The 20187-nt window shown below is 41.8% G+C and overlaps 1 protein-coding gene across 2 annotated transcripts in view; it reads left to right on the top strand.

Annotated features, from left to right (window-relative positions):
- The window catches only part of COL22A1 (collagen type XXII alpha 1 chain), a 215332-nt gene that overhangs the window by 44836 nt on the left and 150309 nt on the right, over positions 1 to 20187 (top strand). For both annotated transcript variants that reach the window (XM_064154346.1, XM_064154345.1), the window contains exon 4: positions 17277 to 17351. In XM_064154346.1, the coding sequence (XP_064010416.1) occupies positions 17277 to 17351 (75 nt within the window). The remainder of the gene's footprint in view (positions 1 to 17276; positions 17352 to 20187) is intronic.

Raw genomic sequence — 20187 nt, 5'->3', positions numbered from 1 at the left:
GTCTTGTTCAGCACAGCCTCAAACTGCTGTTTTTAACAGCATTTTCTTCTGAGAAAGGAGAGATTAGTTTCTGAGTGAGGAGATACTGCTGTGGGACATGAGATGTCTGATGCCCTGTGCAAGAGGCCTTAATGCCAGATGTAGTTTTCTGCAGCTGTAAAATCTGTAAATCTGGCAGAGAGAGCTGCAAAAGCATCTTTGTTGAGGGATCACCAATATATTTGCCTTTTGTCTTGTCCCAGCAGAAGAGCCACCATAGTGTCACTCTTAGACTCTCAGCTTTCAAACCCTGGTGGAAGGAACATATGAATCTATGTCAGTATGCACAGGTTTGTTTCAGCATCATGGCCATGATATGGTGGAAGATGAGAAGAAGGAGAAAATGGAAAACATGTCCTTTGATTAGAATGCAAACTGTGCTCTAATGGAGGTGACTAGAGGCAAATTGAAGACTTTGTTTGTCCATAAGGCAATAGAATGATTTTCTTGTGTCGTGGTCTGGAAAGCTACCAAGATGTTTTTCAGTAAGTAATCCTGAGCCAGTTATGGGTTACAACACAGAAAACAATACTACATATCTAACACTTAGCAGGGAAGAGGACATATGCTCATTCTGGTGATCGCTGTGGAGAGCAAGCTCTCTCATTCCCACCAGGAGTGCCAAGTCCGTATTGCTTCCCTTGACATGTCTGCTGCCTAGAGAGGAACTGGCCTTGGGCTTGATCATTATAAAGACAGTTCTGCTCTGAAGCTAATGATGTGATGGCTAGTGGATGGCTAGGAAAGAAAAGATCCAAGATGGATAAAGTCTAACTTTGCATTGTCTTACTTCTTATATGAAAATTCTCTTGTTGTATAACATCATATGTCATATAAAACATGTGGTGCCCAAAGAAGTGCCCCTGTGTAGGCCTTTGTAGGACAGTGTCACTGTCATCTGGAAGGCATTCTACCTGTGTCTCCTCCTGTCTGCCAGAACAGGTATCACTGGTAGCTTAAGACAGCATCATGTTGAAGATTAAGTTATCAGTGGTACATAAGGACTTAATGTATATTTGTCATCTTTGTGCTCTATTGCAATCAGTGATGGAGTAACTCAACTGCATCCCTGCTAATTCTGGATAGCTCAGAGTGAGCTCTAGGATTTAAATGGCCCCTTCAAATAAGTTATCCTTCTGTGTGGATGACTGTGCTAAGGAATAGTGATGTCTGATGCACACATAGCGGAGCACACAGAGACATGCACTGTGTTAACACAGGCTCTTGGAAGCTACACCACTGACAGTACAAGGCCTGGGACCTGGCACTGTCCCACCATAGCCCAGGGAATACTGGTGGGATGGGTTTGCTCTGTGCTAATGAACTCCTTCTAAAGGATGACAAGACATGGTTCAGGGAATAGCACTGTCCTCAACCAGAAACCTTTCTTTAATAACCAGTGGGAATGTGACATTCTGGTTTTGGGTGGATGGGAGTGGAGAGAAGTATATCTCTGCCTTCTTGCCCACCTGGCCAAAGAATGAGCTTGATTTGTAGAGAAACACAGAAGTGTGCACTTGTAAAGCAGATGGGATGTTTGAGTGCGGAAGCACTGGGGCATGGGGCATTTGTGGAGGTTCCCCCAGCTAGTCTTGAGTGCTGTCATAGACTTTCCTTTAGTGGCACAGTTATTAGGTTTTTAAGTATTCCTTTCCACAACACATCCTTCATGGTGTCTTCTATGTGGATTTAGGCTTTGTACAGTGAACTGTGAAGTCTAATCTGAGATGTTGCTGGGATGAGTGGCCCAGTGAAATACAGACTTTCTGGAACCTTGTGTCCAAAGTCAAGAATGTCATGTATTATATATAAGAGTTTCTCACTCTTCATCAGGTCAAGGCTGTCTTTAAGGCGTGTCTTTGTCACCTCTTCACATGGGGAACTTGAGGTCCACTACCTTTTCTGTGTCTTTTGCTTGGTCCCCGGTAATTATGTGTGAACTTTATCGAGACTGATCTCTGTTCACCTGAATGTCTCCATATTCTCAGGCTGAGTTTTGAGGGCTAGCAGCTTTAATGGGAAACATCATTTTTTCATAGCAGGCTTTGGTCATAGTTTGTGGTGACCTATGTTGTGTTTTCAGCAGAAGGGTGTTCGCAAAATGTAACACCCAGCTACATTCTGCACTCATTTACATTGATCTAAATCCAGATTAATTTCACTTTAGTGAATGAATAACTAAGCAATAGAGTCGACCTATCACCACACTTAGCACTAATTAGTATTTTTCTTACCAGTGCCTGCAGAAAATCTGATCTGTTCTGTATTCTGAGCTGACGAACACCCCCTGGTTTGCAGGAATTTTCATCACCAGCATGTCTGTCATTCCTTTGCGCTTCCACAGCTGCTTAGAAAATGCTGTTGCAGGGCAAGCTGCTAGCTCTCAGCAAGTGTGGAGCACAGAAAGCCAGCCACACTCTCTGCCATAGGGATTTCCCTGGAATTCATGCTGGCCTTCGTTTGCTTGTAGCTGCTTTTTGTGATAGCTGCTTTCCATGCAAATAGAGCAGCTTTTGTGAAATACCAGCACAGACCTGTGTGAGTGGCAGCTGTGCTCTGTGGTGAGGGTAGCTTTGCTTTGTTGGAGAGTTTGGTACTTGCTCTTGGTTATTCAGAGTCTCAATTAAAGGAGGCGAGCCGTGGTTATTAGTTGTGCTCACTGAGGCAGAGCACAATGAGGTCGGCCCAGTGTGCAAGGGAACCCCCTGGATGGTTCAGACAGCTCAGGCCTTCAAAAGACCCCGGGGAAAATGGGGAGGGGAAGAGGACAAAGCTCCGGGTGCTGATGCCAGGCGCGGACACTTGGACTAAACATGTCATATGCAGTCCTGCTCTCCAGAGGGGATGTGGAGCAGTGCGTGGGAATGGTGCCGGTGCCAACAAATCCTGGCAGTAAGGCTTTTGTTCATTGGCGGTATTTGCTGAGCTGATGGATCTCCTTTCCATTGCCTTGAAGTAGAAAGGTGGCAAATGGCCAACTGGTCCATGCCAGGACTTGTGAGGTGTGTTTTGGAGTTAGTAGAAGGGTTTTTTTTACAGCATGGATTAACTTCTTTAGCTCTGTTTTCCATCCTCTGCATTTCCCTCTCGTGTATTCTAAGTATTTTTATAATGAGTTTAAACTTTTTACCACTTTATGCTTTTGGCCACTCCAGCTAGTGGTAATTATACAGAACTTTTATAATCTTATTAGAAAGCAGTAATGAAAAGCTTTAATGTGTCTATCTATAATCCTGTAGCAGACTTCACCACTGTTTCTTCTTTCACACATAAAGTCACAGCCCAGTATGCACATCATACACTTCTACAATCAACAACTTATTCTCCTGCAGTCCTTGTCCAGAAACAATATCTTCTTGAGGTTAGCACATAAAATATCTACTCCTCAATGCTGTGCCTCTGCAAGTTAGGTCAGGTAAACATGCAGAAACCTTCACCACATTCAATGAAGATTCAATCTTCCTTTAAGAGGAGAGAAATTCAGCCTGCAAAAGATAACTTATAGCTTCCTTAAGCATTTCAATCCCTATGGTAACATGAGGTCCTCTTCCAATTGCCCCTCTACATGGGTAATGTATCTCTGCAAGCCAAACCTCACTATATAGGCAACCTCCCTTGTAAGTAAAGCTGCTATGCTATCTTCCCATAGCCTGTGAGGAATGGATGCTATGATCCAGACCAATTAAGAACTCTGCATTGATCACCACAAGAGATTTTCTGAAACCATTTTCCTTCTCAGACTGGACAGGATAAGCAGTTGCTGAAAGTTGTCCTTCAGGACCCACTGGAGGCTCTCAAGCTGGAATACTTTACCTTTGTCTGCAAGTTTTAATTTATTTCTGATTTAAACAGCAATTTCCCATCTTTCTTTCCTAGCTGGTAGCAGATAAAAGTATCCACTTCCTTCATCATATACCCTTAGATGTATGGGCTTGAGGACGTTGCATTTTGTAGGAGAAACTGTCTCAGAATTGATTTGGGACCTTTTAATTAAATGCCTGTCATAGGGAAAATGCTAATTCATTAAGATTGAAACTTCTAGGAAAAGCCAAATTAGGTAAGAGTCTGATGATGGAGAGGAGTTGGAAAACAGAATTTATTCAAATGTCTTATTTTGGTTTTCTTTTTCAAAGTGAAGAAGTATTTTATTTTCAAAATACCAATTATTTAATATATTTTTTAAAATCTCTGCTGAACACTCAAAGAGTCAATGTGCTCAGCTCCCTAGAGAGGAACCATGGAGATGGGTACAACCATGTTGAGTTTGCAGGTCCTCTGAAAGCACTGATTCTCTCATGCTGTGACTGCTTTTCTCATGCTGTGACTGATTCTTTCATGCTGTGGTGTTCCTTTCGTGGTTGTGTAGCTGAATCTTTTACAGCATTAACTCATCCTGGCATGCCTGTGTGGAGGCTTGAGTTGCATTGCTGGCTGGCTAGTAGAATAGCACAACTGGATTCCAAATGCGTGAGTAAGATGGCACAGGTGTGTTGCACTTTGTGGCAGTCTTGTTTTATGGCATGGGGCTTGATAAATGGAAGCTTTTCTTGCACAAGCAGGCGCTTAGTGCGGATGAAGACCACAGTACCCAGAAGTGGCAGGGCTGTAGCTGCTGATTGATACTTGAGTACTTTTGCTTTCTTGAATTGTTTTCCTTTTTGTACTCTGTGTTGATTCTTTCCCTCTCACTTTGTTGCAGTCTTGGGTGAAGCATTATTTCTAACCTCCTTAAAAATAAGTGATTGACATTTTTGAGCAGGGAAATCTCTGTGGAAAGTGAAAGGAAGAAGAATGTGTTTGAACTGTGTTCATTCACCTGGCTCAAGGAACAGAGCTCAGGCTGAGCCAGCTTTCACATATAGGTCTCAAACACTTGCTTTCCAGGTTACAGTTGTAACAGCCTTCTGTGTATTGGAAAAAGGAGGGGGCAGGTGCCCTCAAAACTACTTCCAAATTGGTTGCTTTTCTTTCAACTTCTTTTAGACTTCAAAGGACAGATTCCTGCAAGTGCCCATAGAAGTGGAGTGCCCAGATCTCACACAAAACTCCTTAGAAAGAATGGGTCTGGTGGCATGTGTGGGAAGTGGCAAGTGGATAAGGCTGTTGAGATAAAACTAATACTTGGCTGAAGTTTTCTTTCAAAACAGAAATAAACCCAGTGCTTTCAGCCTGGCTAAGTGTTTGAGAACTGTAAAACCCAGATAGTACCATGAAGGTCTTTAAATCTGTATAGATAAAAAATGTTTATATCAATGACCCTTTTAACCAGTTCTCATGTAAGGAAGGCATTGGGCTTTATTCTGCCATTCTTTAGTCATATCAAATAAAATCTTCCATCTGGACTCTGTAGCATACTGGAAGGCAGTACCAGAGAGTTTACCCAACTCTGAAAGCCAACAGCTTGTGATGATACCTGGTCTTGACAAGTCCTTGTTATCTCACACACTTCATCCCTATCCTGTTTCCATTAGTGTCCCCAAAGTTTATTCTTGTGAATGTTAGTAGAGGGATGGCTTGCTCTTAAAGAATCTATTCTAAAGAGTTCTACCATCAATGAAATGCCACCTTGGTGATGGGGCTTTGCACATGTCTAGTGCTACCTTCTGCCTTTGGGGGGACAGTTCAGTGTTTTGCCAATGAAAGGTCAAAGTCAAGTAGTGGAAGATTTTGGGCTGCAACCAGGTAAACTGATGAGTTTGCTGAGCTGCATCCAGACTCTTCTTCTGGGGTGTCAGTTTATCCTGTTTTTTTCTAAGAGGAAACTAAAGTTACTTTATCTTAAACCCCTCTCTATTTTGCAAAGGTGATGTTGTAGTTCTGTAGAAAATTCCTAAGCAGAGCCAAAGCTTGTATTTATACAGAAATTTCCTTGGTTTTCTCTTGTGATATAATGATACTCCTGCTAGTCTGAGCCTGAAACCCACTGTTGCAATAACCCCCCAAAATACCCACATGGAAGATGATACTGTTCAATATGCAGTTGTATAATTAAACCAAAAGAGTAATGCCAGTCAAAGTTCCTCTTAAAAATGTCCTTGAGCTATATTTCGCTCTTGAAAGTTATTTGAGTACAACTAGTGCATATTTATTAATCAGTTAAAAAACACACCAGCTTTGAACCAAGTTGTTTTTAATCAATTCACTTTTGGAGCTACTTCTGAAGTACCAGAATGCCATACCTGGATTCCTTGTTATGTTGGTGAAGCCACTGTTATCATAGCTATTTAACAAACAAAAGAACATTTTTAGTCTTCTCAGGATTTGCTTTTAAAAAAAATCAGTTATAAACTCTAACTTGGCACCTCACCATTTTGACAGTGCACAGATTAGGAGAGTCTATTCTCTTATCACTATGTAGTGGCACATGGGAAGATAATGGACAGACTGGCTTGTACCTCCATCTGCCAGTGGGAACTGATGACTTCAGCAGATATGTAGCTGCACTGCTCTGTTGGGCTCATTTAGGAAATGTGTCTTTCATGAATGCTGAGTGCAAGTGAGATTGATGAGGCTTTATAGCAGAAATATTGTAATGCTCCTATTCAGCAAGAGCCAATTTACCGAACCTTTGCACAGAGTTTATTTTTAATCTTAGTTGTTTCCATTACAGGACTAACACAGAATTGCTACTGTAAAAAACAAATGAAACAAACCCACCCTCTCTCTCAGACCGACAGCATTTTACAATATCCAAGTCTACTCTAAAAACAACCATTACTACTGGAGATTTAGCATTTATTGCTACCATCTCTCTGTTGTGAAATTTGCTGCTGGCAAATTTTTGCTTCCATATTACTTGTTTAGTAGTGTAGGAAAAATGATAAGGGAGATTAATTTCTGTTAGTGGAGATATTTTGCCTCCTGTTTCCTTACACTTGCACTAGTATTGATACTTACAAGTTTTTAAAGGAATATAACGCACAGATGATTCAGCTCAGCTCTTCTTATGGAGCATAAGAGTCTCATTTGTTCATTACGTTGATGGATATTGGACTTGATCCACATCTGTAAGAGGGAAAAGTTGGTGTGTGTTTTGATCAGAAGTTACAGCAGGCTGATAATCACTAGGTTACTAGAGATAAGAAATGAGGCCCACAGGTATGCGCATGAGCAGTAGGGAAAGATGGTATGTAACAGATTCCAAAACAGAGGAGGAGCTTCGTTCAGCCTTCTGGGATGTCTTGGCCATACATCACAGAATTCTGAGCCCATATATACTGAGAGCCTAGGTAGCTGGGCTGGAGCGGCACCAGTCTTACCACCATGACAGTGCGGTTCCCGGTTGGGATGCCTACTTTAAGAAGATAAATGCCTGTCAGCCCTACAATTTAATCATCTCAGGAGTTTTGCTGGTCAGTTAGATAGGGTGAGTATAACCGAGTTACTCGGCAGTCTTTATCATGTATCTTTCTCACTGTGATTTTCGTATTTGAGCTAGAAGCATTGTAGTTTCCAGCACACCTTCCTCTTCATGGTTTTAGTATCTGGGCTACAGTGAAGTGTTGAAACTGTACTCAGAGGAGGTACCCATGTGTGAGAGCATTCCCTGGCCCCAGGGAACTCACGGGAAGAACATCCAATAGTGCAAAATTCAGGAATAGAAAATGCTAAGGAAGAAGGAGAGAGAAGAACAGATTTTTTGGATGATTGGCAGTTATGCAGCCTTGAGATAGATGGTCAGCAGATTAGACAGTCTCCCTGGACTGCTTTCTGTTGCCAATCCACAGGCTATTCATCCTCTTCTACATCCGCATAGAAGCACTACATGCTGATCTCTTCTGTCTATACTTTTGGATCTTCACTTTGGTAGGTGGTGCACTTTTGCCTCCCCACAGCTGGGTGGGTGGTACAACAGGCAGGAAATTTTCCCACCTCTGCAACACTCCCCTCTCTCCAGTCTATGAAGTATAGGCAGCAAGTGCAGCTAAAACTGTCTCAAGGAACCCAGTAGCTGGGTCAGGGGTGACATGATTGATTCATGTACATAGAGCAGCCACTGGAGATGGGCTTGTTGCTATGGCTGCTGGCTTCTGGAGGGTGTGAACTCAACACCATACTGTCATCCTGTTGAATATTTTATAGGTCATCAGTCTGAAGATATTTTCATGGCATAACCAGAGAGAGTGATGGACTTGTGCCCCGGAGTAGCAATCAACTTGCAGCCTGAGTGGGAAGTGCTGCAGCTGCTAATTGCTTTCCTCAAAACCTTGCGCTGTTTGCCGACAAGCTCCTTGGCACACAGTCTGTCTGTTTAGGGGCAGACACAAACAAATTATCTTGGAAGTGCTGAGCCTGATGCTATATTCATAGTTCCCATAGTGCCATTTATTCCCTGTGGGAGCATGTGCAAATTAATTCTGTAGGCTGCTCACTTAAATGGCGCTAATTACATCAGTCCTCTTGACAATATATGTCTTCTGCCAGTTGTCCAATGAGTTGCTGATATTTGTGTGGGTGCATTAGAGAGTGAGAGACTACCATTGAATTCTACAGCATAGGTACCTCTTGGAATGATAGTCCTCACTGAGATTCAGGAGTTTCTTTAAGGAATTATAAAAGACATCTGAAGGTGGGCTAAGGGTTAAAGGGATGTGATCAACCAGGAGATAGGGCTGCCGAACTGGGCACATTCCCTGTATTTACATGAACAGTTCCTGGGTAAGTTAATACAGGCCAGGAAGCAAAGTGTAGGAGAAGAATTTAACTTTTTTTCCCTTCATAAGGACTTCAAACCAGAACTCTCTGCATTTCCCCTGTCCCTGCTTAAATAAGACACAAAACTTTGTGGCTGTGCAGTCAGCCCCTTTTCCACTTTCTTGTTTGAGTGGAATATGTTTAAAAGTTGGTAACCTGTGACCATAAAATGAATTTAGTATTTTTGCCCAAGAGGCTCCTTTTGATTTTTATTACAGAGCTCCTAGCAAAGAGTGATATTTACAGGCTGTAGCTAAACTAGTAGCCATAAATGTGGTCAGAAGCATTCCTGGGAAATGTACTCGTCTGTGCTGGGGTTTGGCACATTTTGGCCCAAGCAAGTTAATACTGTCAGAACATTTCTAGGGCCCATGAGGGTGCTTGTAGCCTGCTAGGGAGTGTTCATGATCAACAGATGCATATGGGTTTGGGATGAATGCAGCCGAACTTGTTGCAACTGGATGGAAGTGACTATGGAGCATTTAATTGATGTCTGAATTAGGAACCATGTGTCCTTATGTTCCCCATGTAACTAAGAGGAAAAGAGTAGTCTTTTTAAGGGTAAATCTAGGCACCTAAATTGGGTTCCTGCTCTGAATTGCCATTTGAAGGAGTCTTGCTTCTCCTTTCCTGTAGAAGTAGCCAAAGAGGAATGTCCTCTTGTCTGGAACCTTAAATGTGTGTTGCATGAATACCCTCTGGGGTATAATGCCTGGTAGTTTTATGTGCCCTTTGTGTGGTACATAACATCTACTGAGCAGTGCCAGGCACTAAGTATTCAGAGGGAGCCCTGCAGATATCTGCACTTCCACTGCAGTCACTTGGGACCTTCTGAGTAGCCAGAGGAGTCTGAAGAGTAATTCAGCTCAGTGTTGCTGCAAATTTAGTGTAATATTTTGGTGGAAAAATGTGACAGCCCAGGGATTTGAGGAGTCGGATAGGACTCAGCTGTGTTTGCTCAGTCCTACTGTTTGCTAAGAACAATCTTTCCATTTCATCATGAGCATTTATGAGGTCCACTATTTATGACAACAGATTGCCTTGGTGTGGAAATGTGGAACTTCATCTAGAATCAGTGTAGGCATTACCTGAAGAGGAAAGGCAGAATCCACCTTGGTTGTAAACAGGTGATAGTCCTGGCACCAATGGACTTGAAACTTCATGGTGTGAAGCTCCAGTGTGGTTTCAGAAAGGAGAGAACTGTGTAGGGCACTAAACTGGAAGGTGGATCTTGTAATTCCTGTGATGCTCTGTTTTGCTTTGCTAGAAATTATAATGTTAGTATAGAAGCAATTGCACAATCATTAAACTGTCAGTGCCACCACTGTAGTTGAAAAATGTACCAGTTTTTTTCCTTATGAATTTGTTTTCACAGTATCACAGTATCACAGTATCACCTTCAGGTAGTTGTAGACAGCAATAAGGTCACCCCTGAGCCTCCTCTTCTCCAGGCTAAACAACCCCAGCTCCCTAAGCCTCTCCTCGTAGGGCTTGTGCTTGAGGCCTCTCACCAGCCTCGTCAAGGATGAGTGGCACTTTAAGAATTGGTTCATTTGCTGTGGAAGAATTACTGACAGTAAACATTTGCAAAAAGCATTTAGTGGAGGTATTCTTCTAAAATAAGTAGTATTTCTAAAAGAGTGAGAAAGAAACCCAACCCTTAAGTACTGATGCTTCATAATAGTCCATGTATAGTGTTTTATAGAGGAAAAAAAAAGAACAAATAAAAGTAGTGCTATACAAAGGAGTAACTTTTGTCATCAACTGGCTGCAGGGAGTTAAGGATGCTGAAAGAACTGTTGCACAGAAAACCATCCAAGGAACTGAGAGGTCTGAGAAAGCTCCTCTGAGAAACTGCTTTCATGAGTTCTTCATAAATGTAAGAACAAAGTTCTCATTAGGCCCTTCCCCTTTAAGTGTAAACTTTAATGGGTATTTTTTATTTAATGTAGGAAAAAAAATTAACTATAGAAAAAAAAAAAAGAAACTTCCTCTATGGGAGTGCCCTCCCTACCAAATACCCCAAACTCTCTTCCTTGCGACATTCATACTATTTAGCTCTGAAAGCTTTTGGACAATGTCTAAAGAAGAGTTATTCCTTCCAAATATTTTGATGTCTGGTCTAATGCTTTGCGAGACAGCTCTTAAAGAGACCTGTGTTTGTGAGACAATATATATTATTTCCTTACCCATGGATAGAATTTATGGTGGGCTAAAGATTACTGTCAGGGAATGAAAAAACTCTAGCATTTATGTTGTATTATGATTTTTGAGAAGAAGTGGAGACTTTGAACTGCAGAAATGCAATAGTGATGGAGATGCAGAGTAGCTGAATGTCTGGCAATGCACTGGGTGCTGCTGAGATTCCAGAATCCTGAAGTATTCAGTTTGAAACAAAAAATATTTGTTTTAACCTTCCTGTGTTTCTATTCTCACCTCTCTACTTTATTCTTGTGTGACTTGACAGCTACACATGTTCAGCATTTATTATACACAAGTCCCTAGAGGAGCTCTTGGCAGCTGAGGGCTTCCCTATTTTTGAAAGAATAAAAATTAAAATGAGGAAACCTTTTCAGTAGAATCCTAAGAACAAAAGGTTGGAGCACTGGCAACTGGTGTTTGCATTTGGCACTTTACAGGGAAGGTAATTTATTAGAAAATCCTAAGGATTACACTGTTCCTGCCTGGAAACTGTTATAACAGACATGACCTTGTGACTTTTACCAAACTTTACAAGTGAAGGAGTTGCCTTCAATAGAGATATTTCAGGAAACAGCTACTCAGCGTAGACTCATGGAGAAGGCAGTTCTTCCAGTAATTATGTTTTCCATGGTACCGATAGAAATGCAGATTCAAAAACGTGTAGGGTGAGGGTGGAACACCACGAGTCATCACAGTGAGCTCTTGCTGTGAAGATACCTTTGGGCCTGGCAGAGTTAATGTTCAGCCTTGAGGCAGATGTATTCACAGGCTGGATCTGGAGTTCTTAGCAGAGGAAGAGCCTTGTGTCCTCCTCATATAAACCAGTCCATGTGTGGAAAAAGGAAGTATCAGAAAGAAAAAAATGCCTTATGATTTCAATCTGGCTTGCTTCAGCTTCAATGGAGTGTTTGGCAGATTTAATAGCCTACTACAGTGCAAAATCATTTCTCTGTATGCTTGCAGACCCTCAATGAATATTTCTGTCAAAATACTTCTTTCCCCTCTGCCTTTTCTCCCCTCCCCTCCTCTCCCGTCCCCTCCCCTCCCCTCCTCTCCCCTCCTCTCCTTCCTTCCTTCCTTCCTTCCTTCCTTCCTTCCTTCCTTCCTTCCTTCCTTCCTTCCTTCCTTCCTTCCTTCCTTCCTTCCTTCCTTCCTTCCTTCCTTCCTTCCTTCCTTCCTCTCAATCTCTCTCCCTCTCATTCTCTTTCTCTCTCTTTCCTTCTCTCTTTCTTTCCAGATTCTGGAGCTGGATTCAGGAACACACAGATTGGGGTTGAATGCAGAACAGAGAGAGTCCTCCTTGAAGAAAATTTAGACCTTTTGATCCCTTAGCTTTATACTGAATATGAAGTATATACAATGGAATACCTTGTTGGTTGGTTTAGGATCACCTGCCCTGTTCACTCCACCCCACGGGTGTGGCCTCTTAAGACACCTCAGTGTCATATCCGAGATTTAGCAGTGACCTCTGTCTTTGTAGGAGTGAGTATAATCAAGAACTTTTCTGCATATCAGTCCTTGATACTGGTACTGGTTACTATAAACATGGAGTGTTATCCCTGCTAGAAGCAGACACTGTCTGAAAAATGTGCCATTAATTTCAGAAAGTGCAGTTACTTAGAAAAGACTGAGATGAATAGTAAAAGTTCTGAACAGAATTAGTTCTGTTCTAACTCAGACCAGGACAGGCAGGTAGAAAGATGTCATCCTTGAGTCAGCACCAAGACTTCTGTGGGGCTAAAATGGATTCTTTCTCACTGATGTGGAATCTGCAAACAGTTCTGAACAATTTGGAGATCTGTGAAGAAAGAGTGGAAAAGGAGGCTATGAGTCAAACAGGTAGCTCATGCTAATTCATCTGCTGAGCAGGAAGCAAATGAGGTTTCAGGTGGATAGCCCTGAATGGACCTTACAGTTTAAGAAGGTAGTGACTCTAGGAGAATTTTACCAGCCATCCTAATGAAACATACCTGTGAAGTCTCTTGATAGTGGAGTAAAGGGGCAGAATCACCTCCCTCAATATTATTGGCCACATTTCTTTTGATACATCCCAGGATGTGGTTGGCCTTCTGGGCTGCCAGTGCACATTGTTGACTCATATCCAGGTTTTCATTCACTGGTACCCCTAAGTCCTTCTCTGCAGATCTGCTCTCAATCTCTTCATTCCCCAGCCTATATTGATACTGGGGGTGATCTCAACCCAGGTGCAGGACCTTGCACTTGGTCTCCTGAGGTTCATATGTGCCCACTTCTTGACCTTGCCCAGGTCCCTCTGAATTGCATCCATTCTCTCCAGTGTGTGAACTGCATCACTTTTGTTGTTGTCTGCAACATATGCACATACAGATTCGTAGTACAACATGAATTATGGGATTTTGAAATTATAATAATGTATCACTATTAAAAAAGCAAAATTTATTTATATGTATAACTATAGATGTTTGCCTGTTCTCACCCACACCCGCACAAAATATCATGTATGTTGAAGCCAGTCAATGAAGTATTACAGAATGGGAATTATTATTTATCTCTATGCAAGAATTATAATTTTATGAGAAAGAGGTCATCCCTAACAAAAGCTGATTTCTTTCTGTGGAAGATTACAGTTTTGTCTATACCGTAACTCCCTAGATATAATAGATTTGTTCCTAGTCATCGTTACTGCATAGTGAATGCCATTTGCATTACAAAGTAACACTCTGCAATGGATTAAGAGCTGTAGCAGGTGTCAGTGGGAAGTCATCATCTCTAGCGCAGCTTTAGAGGGGATATATTGCTCTTCTGGTGCTATTAAAAATTGCCATAGACCACATGGTCATAAATGCAAAATCTTTTCTGAGAAAATTAGTGGATAAAGAAAAGGATTGAGAGGCTATTACACAAAGTCGAGGACAAGGAAGTAGGTTTAAAGAACATGTATTTAAAAGCAGCTGCAGCCTCATATAGATTTAAATTACATGGCCAAAGAGGATGTAACAAGGGCTAGTGGCTGAACGCTCAGGTCAGTCAGTTGTAAATTCTCTTTTATAAAACTGTGTTTGCAAATTAGCAGGGAAATAGTTGCAGCATTTATTACGCTTTCTGCTATTTGTGGTGGATGCTCATTACTGCAAATCCTTCAAGCATTGTGTTTGCTCAAAGTTGGTTTTTTTTTTTCTTTTATCTTTTTTTTTTTTTCAATAGCAGAAAGAATAGCCAGAAACATTCTTCTTTGATGCTGGAATGTTCACCTATATCAGAGGTCTCACGGAAAGGCTCAGCAGGAGAGGAACAGCTTTTGTCTTTCCTTTCCTATGAGTGTATTCCTGGGCATAGCAATGAAACCTGTGCTGTTAATGTGGATGGTAAAGCATTAAATTCTTTTGTGCCTCTGTGAATTATTCTGTATCTGGAAAATGAGCGTTGTAATCATCTTTTTTCCCCCTTGTGGACAATTTGTGCTTGTGCCTTAGATGCAAGAAGAAGGGAGAAGCAGAAAGAAGCACAGGGTATTTGTAAAATAAAAGCCAAAGAGGGGCTACAGTTCTTTAAGAGGTAATATGATATTTAACAGAAAAGGCTGGAAGAAAAGACCAATAATATTAACACTGGCATGTCTGGTTTTTTGTGGCAATACAGTTCTGCATCAAGGCCAAGTGCGAGAGTTTGCTTTATAATCATCCTTCCAAAAGAGAAGCTAAAACCAGAAACATTTTCCTAGGTTGTGCTTCCCTGCTAGGAAGCCATAGTATTTTCTAATTTGACCTGGTGGAGGATGTGTAATGTCAGTAAACATTGGAGTGATAATTTGCATGTCTATAATTCAGACATTACCTTCCTCTTGCATGAAGAGGTACCCTGCTGTGTCTGAGATGCTTTATTCTTTCCTATGTATCTCTTGAGCCCTGCGCAGCAGAGATGAATGACATTTTTTGTGGTTTTAGTCATGCCTGCCAGTTGTTTACTCATATTTGGGGAAATCTTTCTTGGTTTGATTTTTTATGTTTGTGATAGTACTGCATAGCCATACATCTTCCACTTCCAAAACTGGAACACAGAAGTGCTGTTTACTGCAGTACAATGCCTGTAATCATAAAAACATTAATTGTTATCAAAACTAAAATTTAAAGGATCATTATCACATTTACATTGGGTGTTTGACACTTGTAAGCAAATGTTTTGTCAGTATGGCTTAGTTTTGAATGAGAATAGAGGTGGCCTAAATTGGCTCTTGCAAGGCTTAATGGTTTAACACATTCAGATGTGATGCTGAGGGAGATGGTTTATCACCCGATTTGGTACAGTTAGGTAGATAATGGTTGGAATGTATGATCTTAAATCTCTTTTTCAATCAAAATGATTCTATAATTCTATGATTTTCAGCTTCTGAAGTTTCCTTAGCAGAGGAGAGCTTCCCTATTGTGTTGGGAAGTTGTGCAGACCTCTGAGGGAGGGAAAACTCTCACATTATTTCACATGTCTAATGGTAAGACATGAGCAGGTTTACATGAAATATCTCGACTTTCAAACCAGCAGGCATGAGGGAGCAAAAGAGAATTCTGGCTAAAATTTAAATGAAGTGAGCCTATGCATCAATCAGTACTGGCTCCTGATATGGTGGGAAAAACAAACAAACAAGCAAATAAACAAAACTCCCAAACATAATGAGCCTGAATTTTATCTATTGAAGAAGAAGTCCTAAAGATGGTCCAAAGAAAATCTGAAATGCCCTGGCTAAGATGCACCTGTATGAGTAATCAGTCTCTGATATCCTTCACTGCTGTGCCAAAGGTGTGGCTGAACGTGTTTGCTTTTGATAGCTGCATTGGCTGTTGGGGCTTCTGGCAATGGGTTTTACAGTCCACTTTCTTTCCACTGAGCTGAGAGTGCCTCATCTGCAGTTGATAATCTGGAGCATAAATTCATTAGTGTAATAAAGCAGGAAAAAATATCTGCTTTCATTGCCGGGATTAACCAAACATTTATTGTTTTTTTCTTCATTGAAGGTCAGGAGGCAGGAGAGATACAGGGTGACAGTGTCCTCAGAAAAGTAGGTTTTGTCTCATGATTTTGGATATAGCTTCGCAAAAAATTCAAGCTAGACCTGTTGTAGAAAGTGTTCAGAGAGCCCTGTGAGATTGTGCTCCATTAGTGTTGTTGCCTTCTGCTTCTGGCTCCCCATCCCTCTCTGCTCTTTTACAAGCAGTTAATGATGCTGAAGAAATAACATGCTAAACACCAGGTGGAGATGATGCTAAAAACCATATGCATCAAGATAACTACTGCAACTACAGAGGATGTATGTGTTATCATGTGTGCAGCTGGGCAAATGAAGCAATGGGACTTTGCTGTTCTTACCTGGATGTTCTTTAAATCAGAGGAAGGACATAAATGTGGAGCTGTGCAAGTGGTGAAAAATCAGAGGCTCATTTTATGTTCTCATTAAACTGATTCCTTGAGCTACCTGTCCCCATTGTTTACAAGTCTGCAATTACCTATTGATCTGTGAAAACAAAGCATAAATAAATGTTACTTTGAAGATATGGCAGAAAAGAGGTGGATGAATAGACAGTTCACTGTAGAAAAGCATTTACCTGTGCTTGTGTTGACACAAATTGGGAGCATGAAAAATGACTGACAAAGGCTGGTTATTTTCATGTCTGTTTTGAAACCTGTGAGTAGAGGTGGATATTCTTCAACTTTTTAGTCATATTTAACTTTGCTTTCCGTTGGAACAAACTCAAGGAGCAGATACCTAAGTTGTCATATCCTGAAGAAGTGTTACCAGAAGAATTATATGTAATACAGTAACACACAGGACGGTGGACTTTGCTTTTTGTCACTGACACTGGTCTGTAATGAGACGTTCATCAGTGTGTGATCCAAATTCCCTTTCCTGTCTTAGCACATTAGATTTGGGGTTTTCTGAGTAGGATTTGACCTATATGAAAAGTTTGAGCAGCACTCTAGTGTCAGCCTGGCATTCAGATCTTTCCTTCCATGCAATCTGAGAGGGGAAACACATTCTCCATTTTCTTAAAATTTTGTAACTTCTATGCAGATTGACAGACCAATGAAAGAGAAAAACCCAGAGTGATATCCTAGCTGAGGGAAAAAGTCATCTACTGTTTTTTGGACTGACCAGTTAGCAAAAAAATGTCTCAAAACCAGCCTTGGTCTAACAGATCTCTAGTATATGGTTAGCAGATGGGATAGAGGATGGGTATTTAGAACAGATTTATTGCTGTGGGACAATGTGTATGTATTGGACAAACCACAGGAGATCAGCCTTGCTTAGTTCCATAGCTTCCAAAGGATCTTCTTACTTGTGATAATTGTGTACTGGTTCTTTTGTTTTTCAGATGTCCTGTGCCCAAATGTCCACGTGGAAGGAGATCGATTCAAACACACTGATGGGGAGACTGATGAAATTCCAGGTAAAGAGATATACTTTTCTGCTCTGTATTTGTGAAATGAAACAATATAGCCAAACATTTTTAGTGTTATATTTGAGTTCATTACACCTTTCCTAGTTGGCATTTTTATTTAACACAAATCCGGTGGTGGAGAAATATATTAGAAACTGTGGGGCTGAAAAGAGTTATCTGTTGACAGTCAACAGCAAATTAATGATGGACTTTCTTTTATGGCAGCAAATTAAAAAGACAGTGAAACTTAGTGTAATGAATACAGAAATGCAGTAAGTCTTGGAGATAACTTTTTTCCCCTAACCAATCCACATTTGGTGAGTTTTAATGTCCATTTATTTGATTTGTGATTCCTGTGGGACATGCAAGCACAATGATAATCACTGTGAAGGAAATGCTTATATGTGCCTATACAAGAAAACAAAAAACACAGGAAAAAAAAATTCCCAAGAAGAAACAACTTTTCTCCCATAGCATCCTCATAGAAAAGCTCAGGAGATGTGGCATAGATGATTGGTCCATGAGGCAGATTAAGAACTGGCTTGACAACAGAGGGTTGTGATCAGTGGCACAGAATCAACTTGGAGGCCTATGGCCAGTGGTTTTCTCCAGGGATCAGCATTTGGTCTAATTTTGTTCATTCTCTTTATCAGTGATCTAGATGAGGGCATTGAGTGTACCCTCAGTGAGTTTGCTGGTGATACAAAACTGGGAGTGGGGGAGGGGGTGGCTTTCACCCTGTTAGGCTGTGCTGCCATCCAATGAGATCTGGATAGGCTGGAGAGCTGGGTGGCTCATGAAGTTCATAGAATCCTAGAATCATAGAATCAACCAGGTTGGGAGAAACCTCCAAGATCATCCAGTCCAACCTAGCACCCAGCCCTATCCAATCAACTAGACAATGGCACTAAGTGCCTCATTCAGTCTTTTTTTGAACATCTCCAAGGACAATGACTTCACTCCCTGGGCAGCCCATTCCAATGGCACATCACCCTCTCTGGGAAGAACTTCCTCCTAACATCCAGCCTATACCTCCCCTGGCACAACTTGAACTTTGTCTAAGGACAAGTGCAGCGTCCTGCACATGAGTGTGTGGTACAGGTTAGGAGTTGCCCTACTGGACAGCACCTCCACAGAGAAAGACCTTGGAGTCTTAGTGACAGCAGTTTCTCCATGGGACCCAAATGTGCCCTTGTGGCCAAGAGGACCAATGGTATCCTTGGGTGCATCAGTAATAGTGTGTCCAGCAGGTCCAAGGAGGTTCTTCCTCTCCTCTACCCTGGCCTAGTGAGACCACAGTGGAGTATTGTCTCCAGTTTTGGGCTCCCCAGTTCAAGAGAGACAGAGACCTGCTGGAGAGAGCCACGAGGATGATTAGGGCACTTGAGCATCTCCCCCATGAAGGGAGACTGAGAGACCTGGGGCTGCGTAGTCCTGAGAAGAGATCTGCTCAATGTCTGTAAATATCTGTGCTGGTTTAGGGCCAAGAGCTACCCAAACCCAGAGGACAGAAGTGATATTTACTCCTTCTGGGGAGTGAGCACTTCTAAAAAGTGCTGCACACTGACTGGAAGTGTAAAAGGAGGTTCTATTTACAGGTGTATATGTTCAGAAGGCATTCAGGCGGAATGAATATGTTCACAAACTAGGCCAACCTTACCAGATCAAAACCTTCTAGAATCCTCCATCCACCCAACCTCAGCAGGCCTGAGAGTAGGTCAAAACTGCCCTCCCTACTGGAGGCCTACAAAGCCTTAGCAGGCCTTGCGACACAGCTCAAAATTGCCTTCCCCGCAGAAAGCATGAGGTAAGGAGGGACACACTTTTCTGCCTCATAAACTGTGAGACCAGAGAGCAAAATAGAATAACAGTGTTACAACACCCTGCGGTGACCAAGTCTGTCCCTTGGGACTCTCTAGCTCTTTTTGGAGGGCTTTGTCTTTGTGTTCTTCTTAAAGGTGCCTGGGCCCCAAAACCACCACAACACCTGGGGGATGGGTGTCAAGCAGATGGGGCCAATTTCTTTTCTGTGGTGCGCTGTAATGAGACAAGGAACAATGGATGCAAACTTGAACATAAGTGGTTTCACCTCAACATGAGAAGAAACTTCTTTACAGTGAAGGTGATGGAGCACTGGAAGAGGCTGTCCCGGGGAGGCTTGCCTGGGTGCATTCCTGTGCGTGCTACCCTAGGTGATGCTGTCTTGGCAGGGGGGTTGGACTCGATGACCTCTGGATGTCCTTTCTAACTTCTAACGTTCTGTGATTCTTCAATGCTGATGAAAGATCAAGAGAAAAGCCTGTTTGGTGCTGTCTTCACTTTCTGTGCGTTCTGATAAATCTTTCTATCCAGCTGAAGGACTTTATCTGTCAGATATATGTGTGGGCTGTGTCTCATCTCTAGTGCTTCAAGATTGAGCTGTTGGCAGAGAAAATCTGCCAATCAAGGATGTACTGGGAATACCTGTGACTGACCTGAGAACTGCAGTGGGAGGCCAGAGACTCTTCTGCAACTTAATTATGAATAGAAATGGTCAATGTTTGACAGCTTTTCTACTTGCTCTGAGCTTTTTCATTAGAGGATTTTAACTGCCTGCACAAAATACCATTTTCAACTGTGTTGTCTGTAGGCAGATTATTTTGACTGCAGTCTGATTATTTCTAAGCCTGTGATAATGTAAGGGGGTAACATCTTTCCTGTTTGTTAGACATAAACTCATAATCCTTAAACATCCATTTTTAACTTCTATCTATTGCTAGATCTTACATTAACCTCTTCTGGCAGTCCTCCTGTCACTTGGCTGTGCAAACAGTAGAGCTATTCAGCAAATAGCCTTACTCATTCT

This window comes from Pogoniulus pusillus, chromosome 14 (assembly GCF_015220805.1).
Source record: "Pogoniulus pusillus isolate bPogPus1 chromosome 14, bPogPus1.pri, whole genome shotgun sequence".
Taxonomy (NCBI): domain Eukaryota; kingdom Metazoa; phylum Chordata; class Aves; order Piciformes; family Lybiidae; genus Pogoniulus; species Pogoniulus pusillus.
Note: the sequence above shows the minus strand (reverse complement) of the source record. Positions and strands in the feature narration are given on the sequence as shown.